This window comes from Limulus polyphemus, unplaced genomic scaffold (genome assembly GCF_000517525.1).
Source record: "Limulus polyphemus unplaced genomic scaffold, Limulus_polyphemus-2.1.2 Scaffold551, whole genome shotgun sequence".
In the NCBI taxonomy this organism is placed as follows: Eukaryota; Metazoa; Arthropoda; class Merostomata; order Xiphosura; family Limulidae; genus Limulus; species Limulus polyphemus.
Window position 1 is genome coordinate 462,263 of NW_013666161.1, and position 14,796 is coordinate 477,058.

Here is a 14,796-nt window from a genome sequence, read left to right on the forward strand (position 1 = left end):
TTTTGTGTTTTCGCTCCAAATATAACAGGACCCCTTTTTTTGAAATATATTTTTTAACGTACTACGTATGGAAGAAATTAATAAAGATTTGGATTTTGTTAAGTTGAAAGATTATAAAACACTTTTTTAATTGAAAGTTTCTAAAGAATCTTTAACACTATCCGTGACGGCCTATTTTTATTTTGTCAGTGATGGGGGGGGGGGCTTTCTGCCCCCTCCTTTTTTTTAATATCTAATATTTTTACATGCTGCTAGTGAGAGAACCTGTTGTTAAAATATTTGAATCCCACCACTGAATATAACCCCTGATTTTGGGCATTTTATATCCAGACACTTAGTGGTGACAAATTAAAAAGAAAAAAATAACCAATTGTTGTCGAAAGCAAACCTCCTTTCAATAGTAGTTAAGAGTCAAAAAGATTCGAGAACTTTTTTTCTATTCAGATAAACCTTATTTCATTATGGGTTCATTAAAAAATACGGAAAATGGGCATTGCTGTAGCAAGGTAAACACCATTTCATTTAGGCTAAACAATATAACAGACGTTAAGGGGCTCCGTATGTCTTAAATTACATAGGACACTGAACCACATTTTTCGTCAAGGGGTGCGGGTTACATCTGAGGTAGAGAGCTCTGGATTTCGGAGATAAGAGAGCCGGCTTCGAATACATGTAATATCACGAAATATTCCATGCACTTTAAGCTGTGGGTGTATTATAAAAGTGCCAATCAATCCCTTAGTATGGATGGTTGAGTGCTGCTGATTGGCTGAAGCCGGCTGGTTAGCAGTTCAAAATGAAAAGGTGGCGGTAGTAGCTTTTACAATTTTCCTGGAGTCAAAATTTTATACTTATCTGTCTGGTAATTGACATAGCAGTATGATCAAATTGGCATTTATTACATATGATTAAAGCATGTTAAATAGCTAAAATTCATGATTTACGAGCGTGATGTATGTACATATTACCCACCGGTGTCGATATGGTTCATCCCCCGCGGGAAATGTTTTGTAGGCTAGTACCATATCTTTAAAAAATTATAGCCTGGTCGCTCTTGGGAGGTATGTACTTTTCCGTCAGGTATGATCAGTTCATTAAATAAATTGCCTTACAGAAACGATGGGATTAAAGGGCATTTTTTATGCATTTCTTTTCTTATGATATTTCCAGTTTCCACTATATACATTTTTTACGTAAACATATTTCAATGTCTTATTTTTTCGTTTCAAAGTATGTTTTCGGTAAAAAAAAAAAGGCTACTCTTGGTGACATGGGCGCGAGCATAAATTTTTCCAGGAGAGCAAAATGAAATTGTGAAGTGAATAAAAAAATTCATATACGTATGCTGAATGAATAACGTTTCTCATTCTGCAGCTTGGTGATAGTGCAAGATATATAAAAGGAAGTTCATGAATACACTTAAACATCTTGGTTATTTCATATTGACGATGGTGGTAAACAGTTTCAATATGATTTTAATGTAATGTTAACTGAATAATTGTGCATGCTTCATAAAAATGAATCTGCAATTCTGATATATATAAAACATACGATTCGAAAAAAAATAAAGAATGTAAAATGTATTAAACAATTGAATTTAAAGGCAACAAAATGTGTGTGTTTGAAATAAAAGTACGACTCTGAGAGTAATATAATTCCTCTAAATATTTTATTATTTTGTCGGTGACTAGCATGTCCTTAAATCTTTATACAAGACAAAAACGGTAAAGTGTAACCAGTGCTAGTATACAAATAGACAGCCAAAGATAACAGCTTGAACTAAAACAGGAAATAAGAATGGTTGACAACTTGTTGTATATTTTTTATAACACTTTGAATAATCAAAGAACAAATATTGTTTCAATTACCGAGATAGAAAAACTGTGAATTATAAAACATTTCGAACTGTTTCTCAAGATGATAAACAGAAGTGTTGTCAAGGTAGCGCCATCTGTACAAAATATTAAGAAGTAGTGCTTGTTTAATTTTACATTGTAGAAGCTTACATGTAACACCATTTTACAACAGATAACATTAAACGTGCCATACAAATATACAGGGTTGAGTACGTTATATTAATTGAATATGCAAATCAGGAAGTCACGTGACAATCACAGCCGATATAAGCTGGCATTGGATCGGAATGTGTCAAAGATACATTTTGACATTGTTTGGGGGTTGCGTAGGTAGTGTGATACCACCGAAACTTTATCGTCGTTTGGGAAGAGTACATCCCCCTCCTACGCAAAATATTCGCACATTCATATCACAAAACATGTTCAGATTGGAGATTTAAGATTTCAAAGAAGGGATGTATACCTTGTATTAAATGATGTTTGAAAACAAAGGAATATAGATCCAAACGGAGTATCAGGACCATCCAAAAAGAGACCAGCTAAAATTTAATATCGTGATCAGCTTCACAGAGGAAATTTTTTAAGCGATTATTCTATATATTTCCACTGAAAAGGGGTCCCAGTATTAATCATCTAATGAGATCCTCATCTCTTAATACTCAAAGGACCTGCAATTAGTCTACCCCAGTCATCTTGTAACAGGCGAGGATCCACGAACACCAAGGTCAGTAGCAAAAACCGCCCACGTACCACAGGCAACAGTACACAACATAGTCTGGAAAAGTGACACAAATCACGCGTATACAATCAACCATCGAGAACCTCAAACAGCTGGAGAACGAAACGGGTATTCATGCTATTCTATAAGAGACACATTGGTCAATTCGCCCAGGACCCAGCGTGCACGAATTTCTATGTGATTGGAGTGTTGAAACAGGTTCATCGTCGTTCTCGTACACTTAGATGCAGTGAGGTATGGTGTGTCTTAAGCATGACAACCTTACAAGTGAGCCTTTTATAATGGAAAATATGCTGCAGTGACATTGTCAAGATATGCATGGTTGTTAGTTTGAGCAGTGGTGCACATACTTTTAAGGTGCCCCTCCCCATAAACATGCTTTTTGTTGTGCCACCCCGGACCCCTTGTTACCTATTAAGAGCTTGATCGGACATAGCGAAATGGACTATAACGACGTGGTCAGGCTCCAAAATCGTTTTAATATAATGTACTCAACCTCTGTATGCATTCAGGGTTGTTTTAAAATTCACTGTTTTTTCCAAATTTGTCTCTATATATATACTATATAGATTTCTCTCTCAATTTTGGCCTACATTTAGAGAACTGCAACAATATCTATCTTCAACAAAGAATACTTTTTATAAAGCGTGTATTCTACAGTTAGTTAACTCCATATTAAACTAACACATTGTAACTAACAGAAATTACAGCTTGTACAGACAGGTCATTCAAGCTATTCATGGCTATGGACATTCAGTACTTCTACACTTAACAAAATATTCTCTTATTCAACAAAGTTCACTGCGTTGCAAAATAAATACTCATTGTCAATTTGACCTTTAGGCATCATCAGCTATATCTATGTATTTAACAAGTACAAACTACGTACCCACAGACATTACGTAGTTTCTGGTGATATAAAGCTTTTTTTGTGAAGTGAAAATTACTAATGTTATCTTTTTTATTTGACAAATATTACTTAAAGCTCTAGAAAAAAACAACAACAGGTGACTGTAGTTATTTACGTCACTCTTCTTTACCAGTAGGTTTATAACACAAAAGGAGCCGTTTTTCAATTGTATCAGAGGGAGTTAATTCACAACAATTATTTTTCTTTCTAGTGATATCGGAAAGATAAAATGAGATAACATCTACAAAAAATCTGACTACAGAGCTAAGGATTTAGTTCTAAGTTTCCAGAATTCCTTAAAACTAACTAGAGTCTACGGAAGAACAGATTACTAGACGAGATGCAAGTACAGAAAAGCAAAGCTTAAGAGTACTGATCTGCTACACAGTCACAGCCAGAGAGAAGGGAATCTCCGTAAATTACAGCAACGTCGCATAGTCTTTCTAAACGTGTCTGATCCATCATTTAATAATCAAATGAGCAAGAAAGATGACTCACTATGGCAACAGGTATGAGATGAGCCTAAGTATTGCCACAGTTAAAGATTTTTTTTTTTGGTTCATCTAGTACTGGATATCGTTGTCTTTTCAAGGCTCTTCTCAAGCTATTGAAAGAAGCGTTCTGGTGGTTACATCCCTTGTTACCGACAGAAGAAAGAGAAGTCAGTATGTACGATATGTTGGTGTAACGTAAACTGACATTCAAGGTTTAACATCAACTTAATAACGTGATTTCTTTATGTACAAGCTAATAGTCAACTATCTATACAAGAAATAACTATCTCTAACAACGCCATCAATGTACACTTCTTTGTGATAAGGCTCTTATGGTTTCTTCATTATCAAGGCAACATTACCTGGTAAGTATTCTGAAATGAGGTTTACCTTACACCACACTTTAGATTAAGCCCTTTATCAAGTTTTACCAGGTTCAAAACTTTACTCTCTTAAATAGAATACCTTCTTAAATATATACATACATCTACAAAATCTCCAACATACCAGCTCCAGAGACATATTCACATACACAAATAAAATCAGTTAGGGTTATAGAGTTTCTTAAAAATAATAGTAATAATCGGCAGCTTCATAATTTGGTTACAAAATAAAACCTTCTATTTTCAACATTTTCAGGTCCTACTGATATTGGTTTTTTTTACACACAAATCAAAAGTTACATGAATCACAGTAGTATAACTTGTAAATAAAAATGTTAACTTAGATTAAATCATGCACCAAAGTTGAAATTGAAGGTGCATTTATTCAAGTACTTTTTCTCATTGAATTTACATATATTCAGATTTTCTCAACTATAAAATTTGTTGTATCACAAATGAGAAATTTCTAATAAGTTGTTTCTTTGAGTGACTCAAGTCCAGTAACCTCCTAGTATTTTTTTTTTACATAATGACTGGTGTCATTCTGACCATAATAACCTATTCAAGTGCAGGAATGTGAAGGTAATCATAAGTCATCACAGCAAGAAATGAGAACAACTCACATCCTCAAACCAGATTATATATTCAAAACATAAGATTCTGATCCACACTGAAAAGAAGGTCACAAGAATGTGATAGTAAAAAATCTCTTAATACAGCCAGAACAGTAAAGTTAGAAACAAAACTATAGCAACTACACATTCCCAATAGAATACAGCAGCAAAATAACTGAACAAATACTCAATTTTCTCTGTAGCTAGACATTAAGGGGCAAGAGACTTTAACAACAAAACTTATCAGTACCAAATAAATTATTACTTCATTTCTATCAAATGTTGATTTTAAAAAAGTTCTGGAAGTTACTAAAATAGCTTTAGAAGAGTGTTAACTTAAACTTAGAAACGCTTTTTTAAAATAGAAGACAACTTTTAATTCAGAAAAATCTAACCACTGACAACAATAACATACAACTAAAACACCGAAATAAAAATTAACGTTCTCACCTAACATTTTTTAAATAAAACTATCAGGTAAAGAATTTCAAGTCCATTTAAAAAAATCCTACAACCTTTTCTAGAACTGAGCATGAGAAGTTACAAATAGTACATATTTTATTAGAGGAAATTTTCAATAAGAAACAGAGGAAGCATTTGTGGTTCATTCAAAATTTCAGTATGTGTTCATGATATGAAGAACACACAGTTACCCATAAGCAGCCTGGATGTTCCACACAGGTTCATGGTAAAATTCTTACTTATTGTACACGAAACTAAGCTGACATCACACTTGTATGAACCAAACACAACAATTCAACAATATAAATGTTTTTTACACTTGAAAAAACAGTCTAAGCAGCAAGTCTGTTTCGTTCATGAAACTTAGTAGTTTCAAAACTGTGTGAGAGTTTTATCAGATGAAGAATAGTTAAGATCATAAAAATGTATTGCTTGTGGCAACAGGGATGTCAATGTAATCAAGGTAAGTTGGTTAGGGTGTCATCAGTGAAAAAAAAGTTTGGAAAACACAGCAGTAAACCATCTAGAGCTTGTACAAGATGCCTGCTCCCTACCACAAACAAACACAAGGTCTATACAGTAATTCTGTTACTTTCAGTGAACTATCCAGGGACAGTACAATATGCCTGCTCCCTACCACAAACAAACACAAGGTCTATACAGTAATTCTGTTACTTTCAGTGATCTCTCCAGGGACGGTACAAGATGCCTGCTCCCTACCACAAACAAACACAAGGTCTATACAGTAAATCTCTTCCTTTCAGTGATCTATCCAGGGCCTGTACAAGATGCCTGCTCCCTACCACAAACAAACACAAGGTCTATACAGTAAATCTGTTACTTTCAGTGAACTATCCAGGGACAGTACAAGATGCCTGCTCCCTACCACAAACAAACACAAGGTCTATACAGTAAATCTGTTCCTTTTAGTGATCTCTCCAGGGACGGTACAATATGCCTGCTCCCTACCACAAACAAACACAAGGTCTATACAGTAAATCTGTTACTTTCAGTGATCTCTTCAGGGATGGTACAAGATGCCTGCTCCCTACCACAAACAAACACAAGGTCTATACAGTAAATCTGTTCCTTACAGTGATCTATCCAGGGCCTGTACAAGATGGCTGCTCCCTACCACAAACAAACACATGGTCTATACAGTAATTCTGTTACTTTCAGTGATCTCTCCAGGGATGGTACAAGATGCCTGCTCCTTATTATAAACAAACACAATGTCTATACAGTAAATCTGTTTCTTTCAGTAAACTACCCAGGGCCTGTACAAAGAGACTACTCCTTAACATAAACAATCACAATGTCTATACAGTAAATCTGCTCCTTTCAGTAAACTGCCCAGGACCTGTAGAAGGAGACTACTCCTTACAATAAACAACACAAAGTCTATACAAGATGCTTACTTCTTACCATAAACAAACACAAGGTCTATACAGTAAATCTGTTCCTTTCAGTGAACTATCCAGGGCCAGTGCAAGAAGCCTGTTCTTTATTATAAACAAACAAATTAGTTCCTTTTAAGAAATTACCTACAGCCTGTGTCAGAATTCTGCTTCTCACAGTAAAAAAATACAGGGTGTATAATGCTAGTCTGTTCCTCTATAGAGAAAGAATGTTCCTTACATTTAACAAAGACATGGCTATACAAAAAGACTGTTTCTTAATGTAAAGAAACAAAAAATCTTAAAAAAAAAGACTTTGGCTTACAGTAAAAGAGTTTGTATGAGGAACTTTTCCCTTAAAGCAAATAAGCTTTTTAACAGTGGATCTGTTACCTACACTGATATGTACATGTTAATAAAGATTTGTGTATAGTACACTTTACAAATGGTTAGTTATTTAAGTGATATATTACGATTAAAGTTATTATTTTTATCTCACAACTGTCTAGCTTTTTTCATAAACATCAGAAGCCAATCTGATTTAACGATGCCATCTGCCAAGTTTTCATTCACTGGAAGTCTGATATTTTAAATTTCTTATATGAATACTTCATGTTTTAAATAGTGAATAAAAGATGTTGGAAGAAAGTACTAACTAGTATTTTACCAAATTCCAAAATTTCTTAAAGTTTTTTCACATATAAGATTATAGTTACACTAAGTCTATTAGCATACAATCATTTAAAATGTAATGCTCACTGAAGTGAATAATCAGAGCACCAGCTACTTGTGTTAAAATATCCAATTCCATTTTTTATCTTCTAGTTTTAACTGTTTTTTTTTCCTCTAATATAGAACTTAATAACCTGTAGCACTTCCTGAACTTAAATATTTTATCAACTAATTCTTTTTTCTTTAAGAGTATAAAAGATCGAAATTTTTAAACTATTATACAGTTCTATTTAATAATTGTGCCACGAATTTTGTTTCTTAACTACCTACAGCTCAGAAATAAGCAAAATATGAAAACCTTTAACACTATTTTTAATTAAAATAATACAAACAATAAAATTTCACTCATGATACAAACCAAATGGACTTTTTAAAAATATATCAATGCAAAGTTCAAGGAAAATTTCTAAAAACCCTACTTCTTAAATTTAAAACCATTTCAATTGTTCACTATCACAAACAGAAAGTTATGACATAATTAAAAGGGGAAAAACTTTTTACATCAAAATAAATACTTTTAACAGTTGTAAACTAGAAAAAAATTCAGTTTATTTAAAAAAAAAATCTGAACAGTTTTATAGAAGGGGGGGAGGGAGTAACTCTAACAAATACTATAAACTGGCTCACCCAAATAATCTAAATACTTCCCTGCTTCAAACTATAACAGCTTAGTTTTAAATTTGTTGAGTGATGAGTTTGACACCCAGTCTCCCAATGCTATCTTCTGTGATGAAGCTAAACTACCTAGCTTCTAGGTGCAAACTTGATTTGATAAAGAGCTTCCTGCAATGGGAATGACACAAAACACCAAACTACTAGCACATGTACCTGTCTCCAGATGAAGGTATCAATAAAGATGGTTATGTGCTGACTAACAGTAACCTAAGCATGATCATTCACACTCTCTTCAAAAACATGCTTCTGAAATCTGTTCACGTAAATTCTGATGTTGTGATCATCACCAATGCAGTAAGAGTAGGCCCAATAAGGTACTGACTATTGGAACTTCACCGGTGAAGACCCACAAGAAGCTGCAAAGGAAGAACCACCAGTAAATATTGTAGTGTCCATTGCACAAGAATTGGTGTTTGAAGGTCCACCTGAATTAGCTCGCGTGTGTAAGGCCGTTATAGATGATGATATAAAGGGAGTAGATACCGACTGGGAAACAATGCAAGGGGATGCAGATCTTTTATTTCCTTCTTTAATAAATAAATCATTTTCTGGAGCTCCAGACTCTGCTGAATTCTCAATCACAAGATGCTTGCTTCTGTCTATGTTAACCTCTTTTCCAGTGTCATTCTGCTCATCAGTTTCTCTCTTCTCATCTTCCGAGGAGTACAGTTTCAATGCAACAGCTAAGTCCTGAAGCACTTCAGTCTCTTTTTCATCTACGAGACAGAATTGTTTGTTGAAGATCATAAAGTGAGAGAAGAGTGTGTTGAGATGAGCATGCAGATTAAGAAGAACTACTTCCTTGATATGAGCCTGGTAAACATGGGCTATCACGTGGAACAATAACCTGTGAATTTTCTTCACTATGGATTCAAAAGATGTTGGGAACTCCTTATCTGAAAGAGAACTTATGATTTAATACACAACAAAATAAACAACTATGAAGTTCAACAATGAAAATACACTTAATTAGATACTGAAACTAAGATTCAGAACAAAGTTTTTTTATGGTGCAAAAAAAAAGTTATTTTTGTTGTATTTTTGATAATATTTCTGTCAATGTTGGAATAAGAGTGATATAAAATTATGTGAGCATTATCACAAAACATTTAGTATTTTAGTTAAAGCTTACAATTTCAAGAGGAGTGGTATTGCTGAATTCTGTTTATTCAATACAGGCTTCAGATTAACAGTTACCAAACTTGTGATTGTTCCTCATCATCAGTTCATAAAGTTCTAACTGGTAATACATATACTGTATTGCATTATACAATATGTCATGTGATACTTGGTGGTTTTTGGACTTTCAGAGCCACCTAGTAGTAGAACCTATGTATTCTTCAACATATGAAGGGTAAACAAATCTGTAGATAAGACTTTGAAATTAAATTTTGTATTCTAACAATAGACTTAAAAATACATTTAAACCTGTGGATAAACTCTTCCTAATGCTAAATGTAACTTTTTATACGATGGTTTTTCAAGTTATTCTATAGTTTTTGAATTAGATTGCATCACATATAATTAATCCCTACTTATAAATTGTACGTAATCTAAGTTTTTGAATTGACAACTTAGAGTATTTGCTAGCCATAAAGAATAATGTTTCTAAATTTGATTCCAATAATTTAAAGAATTTAGTTGAAAAGAAATGTATTAAATGTGAACCCAGTGTGTAGAACCAAACAATAATATAAGTTAAATCAACTTCATTCTACATAACATGGAAATTTATTATAAATAAGCCTACTGATGTCATATCTTACTAATCACAAACATAATGAAGTGGGAAAAAAGGTATTAATACGTGGAATATATTTTGGGCTTGTTCATAACACATTGTAATTTAACAGTCATTTTTCATCACCCTTTGAATCTTGTTAAGACGTTTAAAGGACTGATGCATAACTCTCTGTACTAAAGAAAAACTTGATATAATAAGAATACATTTACATTTGTCTTCATTTTACAACTATAACTCTTGAAAAAAATTCTACAAGATATTCCAAGAAGAACATAAATCTCTTGTTAAACTTGGGTAAGATACTGCTTTAATTATAGCAAAACCAATTAAAAGAAACATGATAGTAATATGGAATAAAAAAAAAGACTATGTTGAGAAAATCAACAATATATTAAGTAATTGTAGAATATTGATCCACCATCTACAAGGGAAACAAACTAGCACAATATATATTGCAGTTAAAGAAAGGCAAAATTATAACCAAGAAAGTGTACTAATAATTTAGACCAACTGGTTCTCATGCTGAAATAATATACGGTTCCTAAAATTCACAAACAGAGCATTCCTGTAAGAGAAACATTTAAATATTGGAACTTACATAATAAACTATCCAGTATTTTGGTTAATTTTTTCATTAGTATATGAATAATGAATTGACCATAAAAGATAGTTTAGAAATTTAAACTTCAGTATAGAATATGAAGATTAATAACTATTTATATAGCCAACCTTGATGTGAAGTGTCACTACACTAACAACCTACCACAAAAGACTACTGATTTATGCTCAGAACAGATGGTTTCGTCAGGTATAGTAAATAGCTTTTCTAAGATGTATTCTAATTTGATATAAGAAATCACATTTTGTGTTTAATGGAACATTTTATGATCAGATTGATAGTGTTAGTACAGGATCTATGCTTACACCTGTTATGGTTAATTCCTTCTGAGGTGTTATGAAGTACAGTGGTTAAACAAATGCCCAACAGAATTTAAATTTAAGTCACTTTAAGGTACGTTGATGATCCATCTACTATTTTTCAATCACAGAGCCATAGTGACTTTTTCCAACATTTAAGTATTAAACATTCAAATATATAATTTACTGTTGAATGTGAACAAAAGTCTAGCTTGCCATTCTTGAATACTTTTGCTAATAATTTACAAGGTACTTTAGAAATAGATGTGTATTGTAAGCCAACTTTTTCAAGTAAATTTAGTTAAAATACTTAATAATTATGCTAACAGGATTATAAGTAATTATCATAACTTGCATTATGAAGTATTATGAAGAGTTTTTGAAATGGAAGGAGTTTCATATGACTTTCATTTGAGTTTATAAATACTGACCAGTCTTGAAGTCTCATGTACCAAAGAAACCAGAAGTAATAGCATTACCATATATAGAACAATAGTAATTTATATTAAAAAATAAATTAACTTTAATATAAAGCAGAGCCACACACTAAAACTAAATGTATTTTAAGTTTAATGTTAGAATTAAAAAAATAAATTCAAAGATGTATCACCTAAAAATACAAAGCCCTTTTTTTAAATCTAAAAATATATACCTTTAAAAAAGATGTTCATTTCAAATATGTAATCCCTAAATATAAGAAGTAATTTGTTATCTACAAATCTGTGCAACCTACTCGTATGGAGGAATAAGAAGACTAATACTAGGTGACTCTCAATCTGTATAAGATACAAATCTGTGCACCCTACTCGTATGGAGGAATAAGAAGGCTAATACTAGGTGACTCTCAATCTGTATAAGATACAAATCTGTGCACCCTACTCGTATGGAGGAATAAGAAGACTAATACTAGGTGACTCTCAATCTGTATAAGATACATATCTGTGCACCCTACTCATATGGAGGAATAAGAAGACTAATACTAGGTGACTCTCAATCTGTATAAGATACAAATCTGTGCACCCTACTCGTATGGAGGAATAAGAAGACTAATACTAGGTGACTCTCAATCTGTATAAGATACAAATCTGTGCACCCTACTCGCATGGAGGAATAAGAAGACTAATACTAGGTGACTCTCAGTCTGTATAAGAGAGCTTATTTCTGGGAAGTTCAGAAGCCATCAAGTATTGTACAAGATATTTTATAATGCAATATACTTATCACCAGTTAGAACTTTAAAATAATGAGTTGAACTGGTGATGAGAAGCAGTTTTGAATTTCAAACAGTTTAATATTTGTTAATCTGAAGTCTGGATATGATTAACAAAATTCAATAATAATACTGCTCTTAAAAGCTTTAAGTAAAATTTTATTTTTACTATATTTCAAGTTTAGTACTTTATATAAATTTCAAACTATCACTAAATGAGTTTGGTTATATTCTTTGTCCAAGGTTAATGATAAGTTCTGGAAATTCACCAAACCCATTTAACCCTAAAATTAACTACAGGGTGCATATGTGCTTTTTAAACACATTTTATACATCAAATTGCTTGTGGGTCCATGACTTTGTCCATACATAATGATGTACGAGTCACAATACAATTATTTTCACTAACTGCTGGTGAAGAAAAAGTAGATCATGACAAATACATTATTTAAACATGGAAGTCAATGCTTGGAAGAAGCTGGGAGTTAAAAATTATATCAAATTTATTATTAGTGAAAGATGTTGCAGCTGTGTGGTCAGCTTATTGTGGACTAACCACAATTTTTTGGTAATAAAGACAGCAATTGAAGAAATGCAAAGGAGGAAAAAATTTTTTAAATGATGTTGGAACTTAAAGCTGTTGAGAGGAGACTTTGGAGAAAGTTTAGCAAAGAGTTGGAGAAGGAGTAAATGGAGTAAAAATGCAATAGAAGAAACTGTCACAGAGCATTAGTTTAGATCAAAGGATGTGATAACAGCAAGTGTGATGAATAATACCAGATAAGCGAGGAGAAAAGCAGTAATTAAAAAAAAGGAATAATAGAAGAGATGGAGGAACACCACAAATGGAAGTGAATCAACAATGGGACAGGTTACCAAATGTATAGAATGTTTAACAACAAATCCAAACATGAGTGGTGGTCCAAACAGAATGAAAAACTAGAAAAAATGGAATGGTGGATCATGAGCAAGATTAGACGAAAAAGTAGTAACAGCTCAATCATCAATAATGAGTATCAACTTCTAACAGAAATAAGGAATGTGAGAGAAAGGTAAGAAGAGTACATAAAAAGATGTACGAGAAGGAGAAAAAAAAATTGAGACAGAAGGCATAAAAGATGTTGATGACCTCAGTTCTTATATTTTTGAAAATAGGTAACAACAATAATGAAAGGTTTGAAGATCAACAAAGTGAAAGGTGTGGATGGAATGACAACACAGACAATAAAACTCTGGGAGAAGAAGGAAAAAAAGAACTGATGGATTTGTGCAAGAAGATGTATGAAAAAAAGAAATGGCCTGAAGACTTCAGAAAATTGGTAATGATTCCTTTGGAAAAGAAAGCAAATATAAGGAAATGTGAAGACTGCTGAACAATAAACTTGATTTTACAGGCATCAAAGATCATGCAGAAGATTCTAACTTGAAGAATGGAAGGATTATATTGACAAAGAATAAGTTTGGCTTCCAAATAAGTTGTGGAAAGAGAGGGGCAACTGAAAAGATGAGATTACTAAATGAAAGAAGACTGGATTATGATCTTTACATATGCTTTGTAGATTACAGTAAACATTTGATTGAATACACTGAAAGAAGTTATTTCTAGTACTCAACAACACTGAAGAGAACTGAACAGACAGACAGTTAATCAAAGCATTGTATACGAGTCAAACAGTAGTGAGAGTGGCAAATAGTGTTAGAACCTGGAATAGTAAGAAAAGCAAGGAAACATGGTGCTCGTTACCTCTGATACTTTTCTATGTCTAGGAAGAGCCAATGGTTATAGAAGCATGGGTGGGACTGGAAAGAGATCTGTTGTTAGAGAGTGAAGACACGCAGATTAGAAAACTCTAGTGGCTAGAGTTCTGAAGAAAGTTTGAATGAGATGACAAAAAATATTTGAATGAAAATTAATGTTTAGAAAATGAACATATCCCAAAGGAGTGACAATGAGTAGAATATCACACCAAATGGATAACAACTGGAGCAAGTGAGTCAGTTTAGGTATTTAAGAAGTGAAATGATGTTTAGCAAAAAGAAAAAGATAGTTAACCAAGTGGATGAATAGAAAATTTTATAAAATTTGCCATGACTGTTTTGTGAGTGTGGTATGGAGCAAAGACACTGACACCAAGAAATAAGACATCAAAATATTAAAGACCTTTGAAACATGAGTTTAGGGACAAATGGAAAAATAATCAGCATGAATGAATGGGATAAGTAACGAGTAATGCTCGAGATGGTAAAGGACAATAGAAACTGATAAGTATAACATGGAAAAGGCAAAAGATAAGGGTGGAACACATTGTTTTAAGACATACTTTCATGAAAGAGGTCCTAGCAGGAAAGATTCATGAGAAATGGCCAAGGGGTAGAAAGAGAAAAGAACTGCTGGACAATTTACAAGATGTGGAATTGTATGTTGAGATAAAGAAGACAGCAGATGATAGAGAGAGGTTGAGAAGGAGCCACTGCTACATTATATCATTTTTATGATGATTAAAACCTCTTTAAATATACTGTAATTAGTTAATGAGCTTCCAAGAAAACTTTATAAACATTCTGTTGATAACTGTCAAGTGTTTGTTTGTTTTGGAATTTCGCGCAAAGCTACACGTGGGCTATCTGCGCTAGCCGTCCCTAATGTAGCAGTGTAAGACTA

General features: G+C 32.9%; 1 protein-coding gene and 1 long non-coding RNA gene across 4 annotated transcripts in view; one reads left to right on the top strand and one right to left on the bottom strand.

Moving 5' to 3' along the window:
* Positions 1–1,887, top strand: part of LOC111085682 — a 15,308-nt gene extending 13,421 nt beyond the window's left edge. Inside the window, exon 3 of the long non-coding RNA XR_002610498.1 lies at positions 1,877–1,887. This is a non-coding gene — a long non-coding RNA (uncharacterized LOC111085682). The remainder of the gene's footprint in view (positions 1–1,876) is intronic.
* Positions 1,653–14,796, bottom strand: part of LOC106459040 (MOB kinase activator-like 2) — a 52,971-nt gene continuing 39,827 nt past the window's right edge. For all 3 annotated transcript variants that reach the window (XM_013918615.2, XM_022385423.1, XM_022385422.1), the window contains exon 5: positions 1,653–9,158. In XM_013918615.2, coding sequence (XP_013774069.2) covers positions 8,584–9,158 — 575 coding nt within the window. In that variant the 3' untranslated portion in view covers positions 1,653–8,583. The remainder of the gene's footprint in view (positions 9,159–14,796) is intronic.